This window comes from Marmota marmota, unplaced genomic scaffold (assembly GCF_001458135.2).
Source record: "Marmota marmota marmota unplaced genomic scaffold, marMar, whole genome shotgun sequence".
NCBI lineage: Eukaryota > Metazoa > Chordata > Mammalia > Rodentia > Sciuridae > Marmota > Marmota marmota.
This window is the reverse complement of record NW_026000196.1, coordinates 12,188,028-12,205,818: the sequence shown is the minus strand read 5'-3', so window position 1 is coordinate 12,205,818 and position 17,791 is coordinate 12,188,028. Positions and strand designations below refer to the sequence as shown.

The window sequence follows — 17,791 nt, the reverse complement described above, 5'->3', positions numbered from 1 at the left end:
AGAACGTAAGAAAACATATGTAACAGTGGTTAGCATTGAGTCTTGGGAAACCCCAGGTGTAAGTAATCACTTTCTAAAGGAAACAATCAAGTCGAAAACTTTGGGTTTCTGTTTTTTAAACCTGGTTCTTGATCAAGGAATAGCAAAATTCATCCTAAAGCTAGTCTATTAATACAAGTTTCTGCACACGGGAGCACAAAAATATTCTTTGGGCCTAGATGAGGGGAGCTGAGGCAGGAGAGGCAGAAAGGAAGCAAGATATGTATATGCTAAAGGGATGCCCAGGAGAAGGGCCCTTCTCTGGTCTTCCTTCTACATGACAGAAAATGAGAGAATTACAAAAAAAAAAGTTAAATTAAAACTAATTTGGTCACCTGAGAACAGAAGAATCTATGTCCACCTGCTTTTACTCTGATTGCCCTGGGAGTTGACAAGCTTCAGAGAATCCTCTGATTCTTCTGACCAAAGGAGAACATTGTGTGGGCTGCCCATATGGAAAGGTCTGAGTCAGCTCCCTGGAGTGTCCCACAAGACCTGAAGGGGGTCAGGAATCCACCAAAGGTTTTTCTCTAGTGGTTGAGGAAATTGTTCACAGGAACCTTATGGCGAACTGGATGGGTGCACACAAGTACTGCCCACATGAAAAAAAGACCAGCAACAACAGGGCTCCAGTTATGCGGAGGTTGTAGGCTGAGACAGGAACACAGTTAATACAGCTGCTACCGAGGAAAGACAAAGACCTCCATTGCAAAATAGGTATGTGTGCAGGGATGCTCCCCAGCCCCAACCAAAACAGACTCAGGGAGTGATTCGGTGGTAGTTGTTGTTTCCTATTGTGAGCACATTTTCCACAAGTCACGTGCCAGAACTATGTCCATTTTTGCTCACCTGGCTGTCGTGCATGCTGCTCATTTTGCCTTTCATGGGTCTGATGAAATTGTAGACAAAGAGCAACAATAATGCCAGGGGGATCATGTACAGTTCAAAATTCCAGACTGTGACCAAAAATACCTGATAGGGAGACAAAGAACACAGGGTGACTGATAAAACAGTAGGAGCATAATCTTAAATCCTTACTCATTGATTTAAGATTAAACAATCTAGGAACATAAACAAGTGTAAACACACACAAGTTCACATGCAATTAACTGAGTTTTAGAAACAGTAGCAGAATAACAGCATAGAATGACTTGGCCAGTGAAAACACTGAAACAGACAAATACAGGGATCTCACCCTATTCTATATTTTGGCACCTAGATTTTAGTGTGCCTGAATTTAGGGAAAACAGTCTGGAAAAATCCAAGGTCACAAAAAGGCAGGCCATGGAACACATTCTACCCAACAGTGAAATTTATTTGACTAGAGAAAGCGATTACTTCTGAAATCCATCCCAAATATTTACAAATCCAAGTATTTCCAGACAAAATCTTCAGATTTCCAAATATTCATTAAAATTCTGCTGATTTGGGGACTGTAGGGTTACAGGAAAATGACTAGTTAGCACTGTCTAGATCAGACAAAGCACACACTGGCATGCCCAAGTTCAATCAACTTATGGAATTCACATCCTCTACTGCAGAAGGAAAAGTGGGGTTTGAACACAAGGGCCAGTGCTTCAGTGGATGCAAGAGCCTGGATGCAGACAGGAAGAGCTCTGCCTCCAAGGAACACACTAATCAGGATGAACAGACTAGAACACCTGATGAGTGTCACAGGCAGCCAGAGTGAAATCCTGGGCAAGTTACTTCCAAACTTGAGCCTCACTTTCCTTTTTAAACTCACAGGTTGTCTAGTTGATGAGATAAGATAATTATTTTTATGAGCAGCCAGCAAGAAAAACTCACTTTGTGACCTATTAACTTAGAAAGGACAGTTACTGCCTCTTAAATATTAAATCTCCCCTTCCAATAGTAATATGGTTTTATTGCTGGATGCTTTTCTAACTTTTAAAAGAATTACTTTTATGTAGCTATTATGTATTTCTTGCTTGTTTTATTTTTGGAGGCTAGGTAAATAAAATCATTTCTTTCATAATATTTTTTGAAACTAGCCATGGTTAGCATATATAAGGTAATAATTTGAATAAATTAGTTTTTTTAGATTTGCCCCCTTGCTAAGTTTTCTTTATTGTTTCAAATGGCTTTTTATTTCATTCTTCTGGGGGTTTCTAAGATTATAGTCACAAACTATTGGACCAATATGGAATCTCTTCTGTTTTTACTAATATTCAAAACTTAATTTTTTCTTGTTTAAACTCATTACTCCTACAAAACAATGTCAAAACTGCCGAGAAGGATGTTATTGTGTTATTCCTAACTGTAATGAAAATGCTTCTAGTGTCTCATTTTTCTACCATTAACATGATGTTGGCTTTCAGTTTGAACTATGTAAGTCATATCACATTAAGAATACAAATACATACAATTAGTACCAGAAAATTCACATAACAGTATTGACTTTACTATTCTTGATCTCTTTTAGCTATTTTTAAAAATACTGTTTTGTATCCATCCCAAACTTAATAAAAACATTTCTTTAAGCAGGAATACTTGTATCAGTTCTAGCCAGGGCTTATTTCACTATTATTATTTTCAAAATCAGGAATAGATGGTGGTTGTTCAACTATTTTATTTTTATGCCTTCTGAAAGAAGGAGGATATTTACTTTTCATTTTAATACAATATAATGTATTCATTATAATGTTGAAGCCACTCTCATATTTTGGGGGGAAACCCATTCTTTACTGGGGTGACAGTCTTTTAACACATGGTGTATTTTATTTAATAATGCTCAAAAATATTTTTCATATATACCTATGATTTTCATTTATCTATTACTTTCTCTTTGTATTAAACCTAAGTTTTAGTGCTAGGATTATTTGTACATTGTATAAAATTTCAGTCTATCCTTTCTCTATGCTACAGATAATATTCGTTATTATATTACAAGATTAAAAAAATGCAAACTATTTAATACCACCCATGCATTAACACTCACTACTGTGCTTGCTGTCATCATTTACTTATTATTCTTCCTTAAAAAAAATGTCAAATACTTGGCTCCTAACTAACCTAGTCTTCTCATCCATGACATGACATTTCTTAAAATTTACGAATCTATAAACAATATCAAAACATTCATATCAATTTAAAATTAACTGTTTTATAGCTGTGTTGATGGTATATACATAAGTATATTATATTTAACTGATACAGTTCCCCATTCAAATGAATGTTATGAATTTCATCTATGTATGCTCTCTTATCAATGAAAACTGAGATTGAAACTTTTATCTAGTCAAACACGTTAACTTCAAGATTGGCACCTTCAATGTTCTGTACTCTACTTAAGGAATGCTATTTGACCTTAAGATGATAAAGCTTTGTGTTGTGTCTTCTTCTAAAAGATAAAGTGCATGTGATCTTTATTTGATTTTCCTGCTTATAATTAGAATCAAGCATCCAATTTAAAGTTTTTTTTTTACTCCTAGTCAACTTTTACAACTAACTTCCTTATAATGACCCATACATTTTTCACTGATCTACATTGTCATTTCTGCACAGGACAGCTGAAGAAGTCTTAATAGCTATGTCAACATGAAATTGTTACTTTAAGAAAACTATTTGAGAAAACATTTTAACAAATATAACAGGAAATCTATACTTACATATCCCTCTGTGGAACATGACTTTTCATTTAGATCAAATGACTGTTCTTCTACATTAATTTTTCTTCTTTAGCATGACTTCACTCCTGCGTATTCCCTCCCGCATCCCATCCCAAGTAGTCTCATATCTTTCTGTACTAGTTCACCCTCCAGCATAAATTCATTATTCATCTTTCTTTTGACCCTTATTTGCTAAGCTCTGACTGTGGACCATATCAATTTGGACAAGAGTGAAGAAAAAAAAAAGAAAGAAATGCAAAAACACACAAAAAACAGACTTCATGGAGCTTATATTGAGATTTTTGGATAATACATATAGAATAACTAGGTAAGCTATATATTTTATATCAGGTGATAAAAAGAGCTACCATGAAACAAAATGAAATCAAACAAAAACAAAAGTAAAAGGACATGAATACCACCCACTGGGGCTGATTCTACAATTATAAGCAGGTGGTCAGGGAAGGCCTTGCTTGGAGGGTGACATGAGAGCCAAGCCCTTGATGGAAGTGTGTGTATCCAGGTGAAGGGTGTTTCCAGCCAGAAGCAACAGCAAGCACAAAGGCTGGGAAGTGGAAGTATGCCATTTTCTTTCTAGGGTGTTCAAGGAACAGCAAGGAACCCTTGTGCCTGAAGCATAAGACACAATGCAAACTTAGATTGAAAATGTTATGAGCACCATAATAACATGATCTGACTTGTATCTAAGAAGGAACACTGACTGCATGAGGAGGAAAAAATAGAAATAAATTTTATGAACAAATATTTTAATGACCCATTTTAATGAATATATTGTAGCTTAGAACCACAATGATGGCAAGAGAATTGGTAAGAAGTGTTCATGTCAATTACTGATAAAGTAGGGCCCAGATGACGTGCAGACCGTTTGGATGAGAAGATAAAAATGGAATGTGTGAGGATACCGAGGTGTGGGACCTGAAAAGTTGTAAGAATGGATCTATTCATTAGTAGAGAAAGTCTGAGGAAGAGTGAGTTTAAGGAGAGGGATGGGAGGTGTCCCTATGAAAACAAAGATGACACTGGATACATGGTTTGGAGCTCAGGCTAGAGACAAAAATCTATGTATTATCAGTATCCAGATAGTATTTAAAGACATCAGATTGAAAAATCTTAACAAACAAGCAAGCAAGGAACTATAGAGAGAAATGGCCTAGAAGTGATCTTTGGTCCAAATTTAGAGATTGAAAATACCAGAAGGGATCAGAGAAAGATGCTGAAGAGCAGCCAGAGAGATAGGGATACAGTAGGAGATGGTGGTGTTCTGAAAATCAAACATAGTATTTAAAAAGCCAAAGTATTTCTCTAAGTAAGATGATCCCTGACTCAATATTAAGGGATAATACTGAGAAATGCAGTAAGGACTCTGCCAAAGAGTTTGTTATAAAGGAGAGCAAAAAAAGCAAAAAGCAAAAAAAAAAAAAAAGTGCCTGCAAGAGAATGAAGCAATGTTCTAGGAAAGAGAGGGACAGAAGAGCAAGAAAAATAGGTAGGCAAAGAGAGAAAAGACAAAGGGAGAAAAACTGGAGAAGGAGGCAGTTAGGAAGGTAAAATGATTTCGAAGAAAGAAGAAAATAGTTGGAACAATATTCTTAAAACAGTAAAAACAATGGGACCCCAGCAGAAAGTTGTAAGTTTGGTCTCAGCAACAAATCAGATCATCCACAGTTAAGAGGGAAAGCAGAGGACTCCAGCAGAGAGGGTGATGAGGGATAGAGAAGGAGCCAGTAGGGTAGCAGGGGGTCATTTATGTCAATCTTGGTCATTGAGAGTGGAGATGAGAGAAGATATTAAGTTTGAGAGGAAAAGAGAAGCAACAAAATAGTCCAGAAAAGTAGAAAGATTATTGTAGAAATGTAATAGAACTGTCAGGGGCATTAAATATGGTTTTCTAGATCCATGCTTACCTACGATTTTGCTAATTTAATATGTGCTAAATTATTGGGCAGGAACGCCTTAAAGGAGAGGGGATAAATTTAAACACACAGGATGTACAAATTGATAGAAACTAAAGGGAATTGAACCGAAAATTAGCAAATTGAGAGAGAATTCCAAAGAAATGATTCAGAATGCAGACAAGAGACAAAAAAGATATATGAGAGTTCAAGAGACATGGAAGACAGAAACGGGGTGGTCTAATTTATGTTTTATAAGGGTTCAGGGTGGGGATAGACTGTTCATGTGAGAAAGAGGAAAAAACATTACATGAAAATAAAATGCTCTAAAATTTCTGATAAATGTTGAAAGACACTAAATAAAGGAAGCTCTCCCCCACTTAAAAGTATCCTTAGTAGGATAAATAAAGACAAATCCAGACTTAAAATACTCTTGAGAAAAACACTTGGGGAAAATAGAAACCGCTAGAGAGACAAGAAAATTCAACTATAAAGAAAAAAACAATTTGAGTGACGTTATATCTCAGTGCAGCAAGGGAGGCAAGAAGATAGAAGAATAATTTAATATGTATGTATTTTTCAGTCTTTCAATTTAGAATCTTATATATAGCAAATTGTCTATAAATAAGAGTTAAGCAAAGATATTTTCATAAAAACATGAGCCAGGAATCCCTTATCTCCAAAAGAGTCTCTCAAACACATATATAAAAGATTCACTTTAAATAGAAGGAAAAATGCCCCAAGTGTAAAGGCTGCATGGGAGATATGTGTGGTGCTCAAATACAATGGTGCTGATTTAAATGTGTGTGCCAATACAAATAGACATTAACAGAAAAACAAAGTTTCGTTTTTATGTAATAAAACGATCTAGAACTTTGGGAATAGCAAAAGCCTATAGATTTGGACAGGTATGCTTTGCTTTAAAGAATTCTAATTTGGAATCTGAATTACTTTCGATATTGGTTTTGTCTTTTTCTGTTTTTGTGGAAGACAAAAAGTTAACTCTCATGTGGAAGAGAATAAAAATCCAAGAATTTTCGCCAAAGCATTCCTAAAGATGAGAACCAAGTCAGAAATAACTATGCCAAAGCCAAATAAAATTTGAGTAATACTGGTAGAAGGATAGGTAATAGATCAATGGAGAAGTCCACCTATATACGTAAAGTTAATTAATTGTTTTAAACATTTATTTTTTGTTGTAAGTGGGCACAATACCATTTTATTTTATTTTTATGTGGTGTTGAGGATCAAACCCAGTGCCTCATGCATGCTAAGTGAGAGCTCTACCCCTGAGCCACAATTCCAGCCCTAGTTTATTACTGCTATAGTATGGATCATGTCTCCCAAAGGCCAATGTATTGAAGGCTTATATTACAGCTCATAGAACTACTGGGAGGTGGTGGAACCTTTAGGAATGGGGGGTAGTGGGAGGAAGTTGGGTTATTGGGGGGCGCGTCTTTGAAAGGGAATATAGAAACCCTCAGTCCCTTCCTGACTCCCTTTTTGCTTCCTGGTCACCATGAGGTTAAACAATCCTCCTTTACCATGTGTTCCCACATGATGTACTGTGCCACCTCCGGCCCAAAACAACAGGGCCAAGCAACCAGGGACTGAAACCTCTAAAATGAAGAGCCAAAATAAACCTTTCATCCTTAGAAACTGTTTATCTCAGGTATTAGTCACAACAAAGGAAAACTGACTAACATAATGTCTGAGTGGGAATTGATGAGGAAAGGTAGAGTATTTCATAAGTGGTATAAGTCAATTGATACCAAGAAAGCTAAAATGAAATCAAACCAAGAATAGATTAAAATCTTTAATGTAAAAGTTTAAATCATAAAAAAAATTAAATCCTATCTTAATGATTTTGGGGGTCAGAGAAGGATTCTTTAAACATCCCATGAAATGCACAAACCATAGGAAATATAATCGATTAATTTGATATTATACACTTTCTTTGTCAACCTGCCTGTAATCCCATCAGCTCCGGAGGTTCAAGCAAGAGAATTGCAAATTTGAGGCCAATCTGGACAACTTAGTGAAACCTTGTCTCAAAAATAAATAAAAAAATTTTAAAGACGGGTTGGGGATATAGCTCAGTGGTAAAGCACCCCCTAGTTCAGTCACCAGTGCCGAAACATTTTTTTAAAAATAATTAATTTTGTTCATCAAGGTAATTAACTTTGTTCTTCAAAAGATAAGATGAATAATGACAAAAGCCAGAAACCTCAAGAAGATGTTTTAATTGTTTAAAAGTGCAACATGACTTCTTTTATATAGCCTTCAAAAATAGGCATAATTGAAATTGTTCAGATATAAATACAGAGTTGGTGAAAGCATTCAGTTCCAATGTTACTTCTTCTGAGATGGAGAAAGGAGGAGGATTCAGTCACAGAAAGTCAGAGAAAGAACTAAAATAATGAGAATTTTCGATTTTTAAATTGATCTTTTCTTTTTATTTTGTTTAAATAAATAAAATGTGTGTGCATATATATAAATGTGTGTGTGTGCATAGCTTTATAACTCTTGTACATGTGAACCGTTTTGCAATTTTTTTTAATAGCAGTTCACATAACTCCAGAACCAATGCATGTGATTCTGCTCTCACCTTCCATAAGCCATGGATTCAGGGTTCCCATGTAGCCACTTCTATTAGAAGTGCTACAACAGAAGCCAAAGTGCTGATTTTTAAAGTTAGAAAGTCCAGAGTGGGGAACAAAGAAGAGGATAAAAAAACACTAACCAAACAATACCCTCATATCAAACTATGATGGTTACAAAGCCGTGGGGAGATGCTGAGGTCCTGGGCTTGGATTTCTACTGTACTCAGCCACAGGTTCCTCCTTCTCCATCAACACACACGGAAAAAGGCAGCAGCCAGTTTCTTTAACAGCCTCAACCCTTAACCTCCAAGACCTCTATCTCATACCTGTACAAACTCCTTTGTAGTAAAAATCATTTTTAAAATAATCTGTGGTTTAGTAAATGTGCAGACACTGCAGAAACATCATAGAACACACCATGTTTTTAAAAAATGTGATATCAAGTCTGACTCTGACACATTGTTTCTCAAACTTGCCTGAGCAAAGGTACCTTTCTTTTCTTGGATCACATACAGTGATTCAGAAACACTGCTCCTTTTATATCAGTGTAAGAAATGTTAGCCGCTGCCACGGGTTATAGACCAAAATGCCCACAGAGATCAAACAAATAGTACAGACAGACTTGCAGGAAACCCAGGTGGCAGACCACAGGGTAAACACCAGGGTACAGCAGCTTCTCTCTACAGGCTCCATATCCCACTCAGTTTCGGCTGATTGTTCATCCAAAAGTAGGTGTGACATACCCAGTCCTCTAATTTTCAAGACAAGAAGAATGAACTACTGATGTACACAATAGGGATGGATCTGAAGATCACAAAGTGAGAAAGCCCATCTTAGTAAATTACATATGGTTTGATTCCTTTTTTTTTTTTTTTTTTTTTTTGGTACCAGGGATTGAACTCAGGGGCATACATACACAGCCCTATTTCATATTTTATTTAGAGACATGGTTTCACTGAGTTGCTTAGCACCTTGCTTTTGCTGAGGCTGGCTTTGAACTTGAAATCCCCCTGACTCAACCTCTGGAGTCACTGGGATTACAGGCATGAACCACTGCACCCAGCTGATTCCTTTTACATAACATTGTTAGAGCTACAGTGATGAAAAATTAGAGTTATAGTGAAAGAAAACAGACATGTTTCCAAGGTTGAGTTTGGGGTGTGTGGACATTAGGGTGTAACAGGTGTGAGGTTCTCTATGAAAATAGAATACTTCTGCATCTTGATTATAAATAGGTTTATCTGGTATGCAAACTAGAGTGCACCAATACCAGGTACCTGTAAAAGCTACTGAAACTTGAAACAGATCTGTGTCTGAGCCAATAGTCTGATGTCAACACTAGTCTCCTGGTTTAAGCAACTCTAAGCCCTCTGGTTATGTAAGATGTTATCACTGGGAAGAGTTGGCTTACTTAAGTAGTCATGGGAATCACTGGACTTTTTAAATTTTTAACTTCTTTCAAATCTTAATTCATTTTAAGATAAAAAGTTTTTCAAAGAGTTCATGATATGAACTCTTCCAATTTCTAAATATAGGAAAGGAATTTCATCATTTTAAAATAACTTGTTTGCTTCTTTCCCAAACACAAATGCCCACACACCACAGTAGACTGAATAGGGCTCTAACAGTTTGCCAGTTTAATAGGGCCTGGATTATTCTAATACACTCCTAATTTATATATTATTCATAATTTTCTCTACTTCTGATACATTCTATAGTAAGTTCTCAGCAAAGCATTTTATTCTCAAAGCCTTTTATTTCTTCCCACTGCATATAGAGTCTAAAACTCTGTTTGCTATTCATGGCCCAACAAATCAAAATAAGACCTGAAATTACATTTGCAATGCTTTCTCTCTGTATTTCTTACCCTAGTTCCCACATTCTGGTCATATGCATTGGCCATTCTCAAAAACTGTTTTTTTTCCTTCTCGATGCTTTGATTCAAAGCATCTCTGGAAATGATCCTTTTTCTTTTTCACCAGTTTACCAAGTTGGAACAAGCTATTCTTTCTATAAGATACTAGGAACATAGACTTTTGAGTAGGACCATGTTTATTTCGGTTCCATATACAGTTTTCTCACCAGATTTTTTTTACTCATTTATCTCTGTATTCCTTATAAAACATATGATGTAGGCTTATATGGAACAGGTACACAAATATGCATCAAATTGCAACTGGAGGTCAACATTTGAGCATTTAAATCAAATGTTATTCATTGTTATCCAACACTGTAGTTGGGCACTGTCATAAGGAAGCTCATAGACTAGAGTGTGAAAGGTAAATGGGGAAGCCTTGAACGCAAATCCAAAGTATGGCTTTGGATAATACAAATGCAAGAGAACAAAGCTAAAATCATTTCAGAATGCATGATTACCAAATATTCTCCTAGTGCCTTCTCAGTGTGGCCACTTGTGTGTGGCTTGGAAAGTGTGAGCACAATTAAGTTCCCATGAATGCTTCATTTCGGGTCTATACTCTGCATCAATGCCCTGGAAGCCAACGTGCTCAAACACATCACAGATTCCAAATCAACCAAAACTTCAGAATTAAATCCAGACATCCAGTCAACCAGTATTCATGGAGGATTTGCCATATGTAAGGCATTATATTGCTGTTATTTATTGGATTAAAAAAACGAATAGTTTTCTCACCTAGCAGCTACTGATTACATGTAGTCCCATGTGATTTATTTAGATATAGTTTTTGGATAAATTATTAGGATATATTATTGTATCATAATAATAAAGTTTTGCTTTTCTATTACAGCTTTATAGTTATACATAGTAGTTGGATTCATCCTGACAAAAACTCATAAATGCATGGAAATCAATTTCAGCTCATGATCCCCCCACATTTCCCTCTCATCCTCTCTTCCCTCTCCCATTCTCCTTCCAACTACTCTCAGATTAGAATGACCAGAATACAATCTCTTCTCTCTTCCCAAATCCACATCTCTTACTAAAGTACTTTCTGTGCATGAAACCGGAGCTTGCTCCAGAAATTCTTATCCATTAGGAAGCAATAAGGATGTCAGACAGTAATGCAGAACCTAGCTAGAAATCCATGATCTATCCCCTAGAACCTGCTATGTGACATGGCAAAGGAAAGTAAGATTGCAGATGGAGTTAAATTGCTAATATTTGACTTTAAAAGAGGGAGATGATGGGGATTACCTGGGTAAGCCACATGTAATTACAAGAGTTCTTAAGAGTGGAAAAGGGGAGGTAGAAAATGGAGCCAGGAAAAGACCTAAGGACTTCAGACTTGCCTTGTTGGCTCTGAAAATGAGCTAAGGGAGGTGGAAACAGATCCCTCCAGAGCACAGCCCTCCCTTGGTGTTAGCGAGGTTAGAATTCTGACCTCCAGCAAGATGAGATAATAAATTTTTGTTGTCTCAAGCCACCTAAGTTTAAAATAATTAGGTATAATAGCAACAGAAAATGATACAGCAGCAAAATATAAAAAGGATAAACATACCCAGGGAAATTATGGAAGGCCACTTGTACTGATAAGGGAACCTATTCTACACCTCTGGAAGGTTCCTGTAGGCACAGAAAGGTCTTGTTCTTCCAGGCACAGTTCTTACCTACAAGAAGGTAGGGGAACCATTCACTCATCATGGGAGAAAGGTCTTGGCAAACTGCAACTGGTTTAGGACCCAGAGTTAAATGCCCTTCCCTGTCTTATCCTCCACAAAAACCTTCTCATTTCCACCTGTACCTCCCAAGTCCTCCTCTGGTTTTCATGAATGATACAAACTTTACCAAATCAGAATTCATTAACCATTAGTTTTCCTGAAATCAATGTGCATCTGAAAAATACTATTACTGGTATCTAAATGACATCTTCTTCAATTAATGCTACACAGCAAAGTAACCTGATTGGTCCATTAGGGGAAAAATCAATCTTGGTGTCTTGCCTCCTCCAGACAAAATTCAACTAGTTCATTCTAGTTTTTTTTTTTTTTTAATTGGGGGTGGGGGTGGGGTGGTCCCAATTGGTAGCTTATTCCTGAAAGTATTTTGGACAGACACCTGGTTTGTATGTTTCTTACTTTTATTATTCTCTATGACTTGCTAAATAAACAATGCATATAATTTTCAAACTGCCAATTTTACATTAACACTACACTGGACACTTATATAATAAGAATGTGGCAAACTCCATTCTGATGATAGAGGAAACCTATGTGTGTAGAACTCCATGTAATCTTAATATTAAATATAAGTTGGGGATTTTAGACTGGAGTCTTTTAGAAATAGATTTTTTTGTTCACAAACCCTCTTTGAATGTATTAATGGATTTTTAAGGAGGAAAAAAAGGCTTACCTACATTATTAGGCATTTCATGTTAAACAGTTTTCCCATTTTAAGTGTGAAGCATGTATTAAAATCCCATCATTTTAATATTTGCATCATGCTTCCAGCAATCCTACACTTTACGTTTCTTGATGATTTTATTTAAGTAGGACAAAGTCCAACAGTCACCTGTGGCGCAATTAAAAAAACCCACACCACTCTCAAAGGCAGAACAACTAGTTTAAAAATTAGAGAAACACAAAACTAAATGAAAGAAAAAAGCATCTAATGTGCCACCACTATTGGCTTTTTCCCCATATAATGATCAAAATTTCAGGTGTAGAATCAGACAATAAATTTCTCATTATGCATTTTTGCAGAAGCTGGTAATTGAGCAGCTGCAAGTCTGATTTTGGTAAATACAACTTTCAGAGCCATCAGTAGGTTCTGTGCTCTGATTAAAAGAAGGGATGGAAAATCCTCATACCGCTCTTTATTCTCTATAAAGCTGAATATCCAAAGAGGTCACACACACACACACAAAAAAAAAAAAAATCCCACTAAATGTACTGATACGTGTCACAGTCATTTCAGAAGTGCATGTTTGGCACCATAGAACCCTCCATGGTGGAAGTCCAGTGGAGCTCTAATTATCCTCTAAGTGGACAGAGCTGTCTCTAAAAGTGTTCTCTGTCTTTGGTCACATGAAAATCAGGCTGCAATTGTGACTAAAAGCTTAAACTTAACACTAATGACGTACTCCTCCATGTTCATAGAAAGATTAGATCAGAATGAATACAGAAAAAGCGCTCTGGGTAATAAAACAAGTGTATGTAATTAGCATTAGTGCAGTGATGGAGTAAAGCCGTTCACTGTATTAAGTTACTTCACTTGAAGCTTTATGTCTGGCACTAAAAGAAGCAGGGTGGCAGCAAGTTCACATTAAGCCTGCAATAGCTCTGTCTATATTCAGCCTGCCTGAAACAGACTAAGGTGCCTTAATTTGGGGACCCTCCAATAGTGATTAGTGAGTGAAGCTATTTATAACAGAATACAATTCCTTTAGGAATCCTATCAAGAATGTCTTGGATGGCCTCCCATTAGACTACCTATTTGCTTAATTGAAAAGCAAAATTGTGTTTGTATCAGAACCGCACATACTTGACACTAAAAACAAAAAGGATGCCAAGATTTGGGTCCTCCTTCCCTTAGCAATGCTTTTAGAAGTCTTAAATTTATTCTGATCAGGATAAATCCAAGAAGCCTTTTTATAATGCTGAGACATCATGACAAATCAGGAAGAAATAAAAAAAAATAGTCTTTATGCATGTGCATCTCACACACATACACGCGCGCACACACACACATATCCCACACATATACATCCTTAAACAATCCTTTGCTCACCAAAATGAAAGTTCAAATCAAAATCCAGCCACCACAAATTCAAGTTTCAGCTTAGGATGTTCAAAATCTGTTGCATCATGTAAATAAATATGTGTGTGTATGTGTGTGTGTGTGCATTTAAGCTACTGGAACAACAATGATCCTATTTGGATTTTAATATCTTTGGAATTTTAATGTCCTTATTATCAGGCAAAAGTATTAAGTTTGATGGCATGGATAGAAAATGAAGTCTTCCTCAGCTATTTTAGGATCTGGTCCTTTTAAGCACAAAATGAAAATATTTTAAGAGGTTCTTTAAAAACCTAGAGGCAGATGTTCAGGTAAAACCAACGCCAGGAGATTGTTTATTTTAATAAAGCTATTATATGTGCAGCCCCAAATTAGGAGTGGCATGGAGGCCAGGGAATGTCTAAACCATCACCACCTGTTTGCCCTGAAAAATCAATTAAAGTCACACTTTCATAGCAGTTCCCTTCTAACCAATAAAACTGAGACAGCTTCATCATGAGACCTGAGTGGCTCAGAGGGAACCTACTTGAAACCTACATCCTTAGTCTCGTATTACTTCCCCGCTCATATTCATATAAACTAACCACAGTAAAAGCAGCCTTCAGGGGCCATGTGGAAAATGGCAGGAGAAGAGGAAAGAGAAGAAGAGGAGCGAAATTCCTGCTTCTATCAGTTTCATACTGAGGATCCTACCTCCGTTTGGTGAACTGCATTTCCTCAAAGCCCCTTTTCCTTACTTCTCTTGTACAGCAGAATTCTCTGCTACATTTTCTGTGCAACAGAAGATATCTAACTTTGCAAGTTGAAAGCAAGGGCAGAAAAGCCATCGCAAGTGTTTTAGTAATTAAATGAATATGCATAATGAACCATATGCCCAAAGGGCCTGTTCTTCATGTGGGCCAGATTTTTGTTTGAATTTTTAATTTTTATATACAGATGAAACATTCAGTGTAATCTACCAACAGTGTGAGATAACACACAATAAGAAAAAGTGCGAGGGACAGTCCGAGTAGAAGGAGGGACAGGAGATCCTAAAGAAACACAATTCTGAAGATTTTGATTCGAATGTGTTTTTCTCCCTCCAGCAATTGTTCCCATCATCTGCTCAGAGTCTTCAAGAGACACATATAACGAATACACTGACAGCTTTATACAGGAGGAGTAAAATACAACGCCGTCAGTCGAAAAGTGTGAAAATCCCATGGGACAAACAAGGATTTCTTTGTAAAAAAAAAAAAAAAAAAATCCTTCTACACCCATCACTCAGACTACCATCTTGAATTACAGGGAATCCTCCCAGGTCTCTTTCAGAAGCTACATAAATATTATATTGCAAGCTGTAGGCCACATATACAATTTGTATTAGCAATTGGGACTGATCTAAGACAAATTCCTACCTCCTAATGACGCAACTGACTGTGCCTAGTGGGGAGAGGAGACCCAGGGTGGAGAGCAAGCTTGCCTTCCCCACTCCTCTGGCCACAGACTATGAATTTAATGACTTCATTGTGCTCCTCTGAACACACAGCCCCCACTACTTCCTAAACTGCCACTGTGAAAGAATTGGTAAAATCTCCTTTTAGCATTCCAGTGTCATTTAGAAAATACTGAGATCTAATCAAAGCAATGTAAGAGATACAGAGTCTGATAAAATCAGTGTATCAGCTCCCAGACACACAAGAGTGAATCAGTATACTCCAATACAGAGAACAGAGCTTCTTAAAAAGGTGGTTGTGTATTACTTGAAGTTTACTACAAAGGTCTGGACAAAGTTATCAGGTCCTGCATGTGAAGGGGTTTTGTACATGCCTAATTAGGGTAAACATTTCAGAAGGAGGTATGTGCACCCATTTGCCTTTTGGGAGGCGGGAGGTGGCACAGGGGAAATGCTAAAGTTCACCATTCTCCACATTTAACAGAAATAAACCCAATGCAAAATGCCACACTGGGAATTACCACTCTGAGAAAAGATTATGAAAATCTATCTGATCAAAAGTCAAAGCAAAGCCTTAGACCCTTTTCAGCCCTCCTTTTGAAGACAGAGGTGCCGTCATTTCTACAATGTAAACACCAGAAATGGAATGCAGAGCATTTAAAGAACAAGTAATAATGGAGCTGTAAATAACATCTCTCATTGCTTTCATTCCTAATTCAGAGTTTATGCCTTTGACACTGTCTAGGATACTTGATCTAGTGGTCTCAGTGGAAAGACAGATAAACTTCAACTGCAGGCAGAAGACAAAAATTGACAAGGAGCGTCACCTTCCCTGACTGTTTAAATCCTTTAAGGAAGTGTCTGAGCAATTAGAGAGGGAGTGTAATCTTTGCAGAGTGCATTAACACTCTCCGACCTCCCAGACAATAGATCAGACCTCAGACACATAATGCTTCCCTAAGGCTTTTTAGCCAGTGTATTTGATCTCTTAGTCACTTGGCGTGTGTTACCATAGGTATCATCCACGTAGAAGGCATTATTCATGAGCACTACTGTCCACTCACAGAGGCTGGACTGCAATCAAGCAGAAAGCTGGAATGTCACCATAATCCTCAGCAACATTTTTCTCTTTTTTTTTCCAAAAATTTTTTTTTTCAAGCTACAAAGCCTCTTCTGTCAAAGTGAATTAGTCACATTAATATTCATAGGTCATTGGATGATCATGGGGTGTGGATGGGGTCAACCCCCTCAAACATGCCAGGCTTCTGGCTCATAAAAATGAAGTTCATAATAGATTCATTGAGAAGAACCTCATGTGTGATAAACAACACTGTTATATGCAAAAGAAAGCAAAAGGGAGAAATCAAACAAAATCCTTACACTGCAAGCTTTTAAATCCTCATCCATCCTGCAGGTTTCTCTGCAGGACAACTGGCCAGGCAATAACCTATTTCCTGATGAACACATCCTGTTCCAACTGCTAATCTCACAGTGGAAGCTTGGCTCTTACCATTTATTATAAACATTTTCAAGAACTGCTTACCACGATATATTTTTAATGGATTAGATTTTGGTCAGCTGCTAACAGAGCAGAGAACTGAATATTCTTTATATGAACGCAGCAAAATAGGTTTTCAGAGGGTCTGACTTGCCTTCCACTCTTCTCCCTCATGAGTAATTGGAAGAGCAATTGAAACAGAATATAAGAAGGCCAGAAGGTTTCCTTTTTTTTCCCCACCCCCTCTTCTATTACAAGGAAGTCTGGATCCAACGGTATAGTATACAAGACCTTATTGGTTTTCAACTTTAACATAAGACTTAGTGAAATGTTCAGAAGAAAGACAAAGACTGAAATTCACATAATTTGCTAAAGACTATCACAGTTGTCTGATGATGGCACTCAACATTGAAAGCCTAAAGCATTTAAACCAAAATAATTACATTTTCTTAGAATCAAGGCAGTTCCCCTTGAAAATGTGCACTGCAAGGTTTTTTAAATGAGACTTCAAGAAAATAGGAGAGCTGAAATTAGCTTTATGCTTAAGCAAATCACTCCAGAGTTAGCAGTTTTAAACTCAAACTTAAAAAATGCCAAAGGAATATATATATATACAAAAAAAAAGCAATTTAAGAACTTTTGAACCTTGAGTAGCAGTGAACAATGAACTCCAAAATAGTTAATCCTTTAACTTTGCTTTGATAATGTCTAAATGAAATAACTAAAGTAATTGAAAACATAATATCATATTCACTATGATTTTTCTAATGTTTTAGAAGAGATTTCTTGTGTTATTTTTTCAACCCTGGGTAGTATCATTAGAGGAATTTGTGATTCTGAACATATTAAAACTAACCTTAACTACTTAAGGAAGGAAATACCTCTAAAAACAACTGTGTTTAACACTGTGATGTGAAGCTGTGTCTTTGTGCGTGCGCTCACGCACCCCCCCCCCCCC

General features: G+C 36.8%; 1 protein-coding gene across 9 annotated transcripts in view; it reads right to left on the bottom strand.

Moving 5' to 3' along the window:
* The window catches only part of Mctp2 (multiple C2 and transmembrane domain containing 2), a 219,554-nt gene that overhangs the window by 38,772 nt on the left and 162,991 nt on the right, over window positions 1-17,791 (bottom strand). For 8 of the 9 annotated variants that reach the window (XM_015493108.2, XM_048790319.1, XM_048790320.1 and 5 more), the window contains one exon: window positions 889-1,011. In XM_015493108.2, the coding sequence (XP_015348594.1) occupies window positions 889-1,011 (123 nt within the window). Of the gene's footprint in view, window positions 1-888; window positions 1,012-11,663; window positions 11,773-17,791 lie in introns of those variants that run through there. The other variant, XM_048790321.1, reaches the window with a different exon arrangement.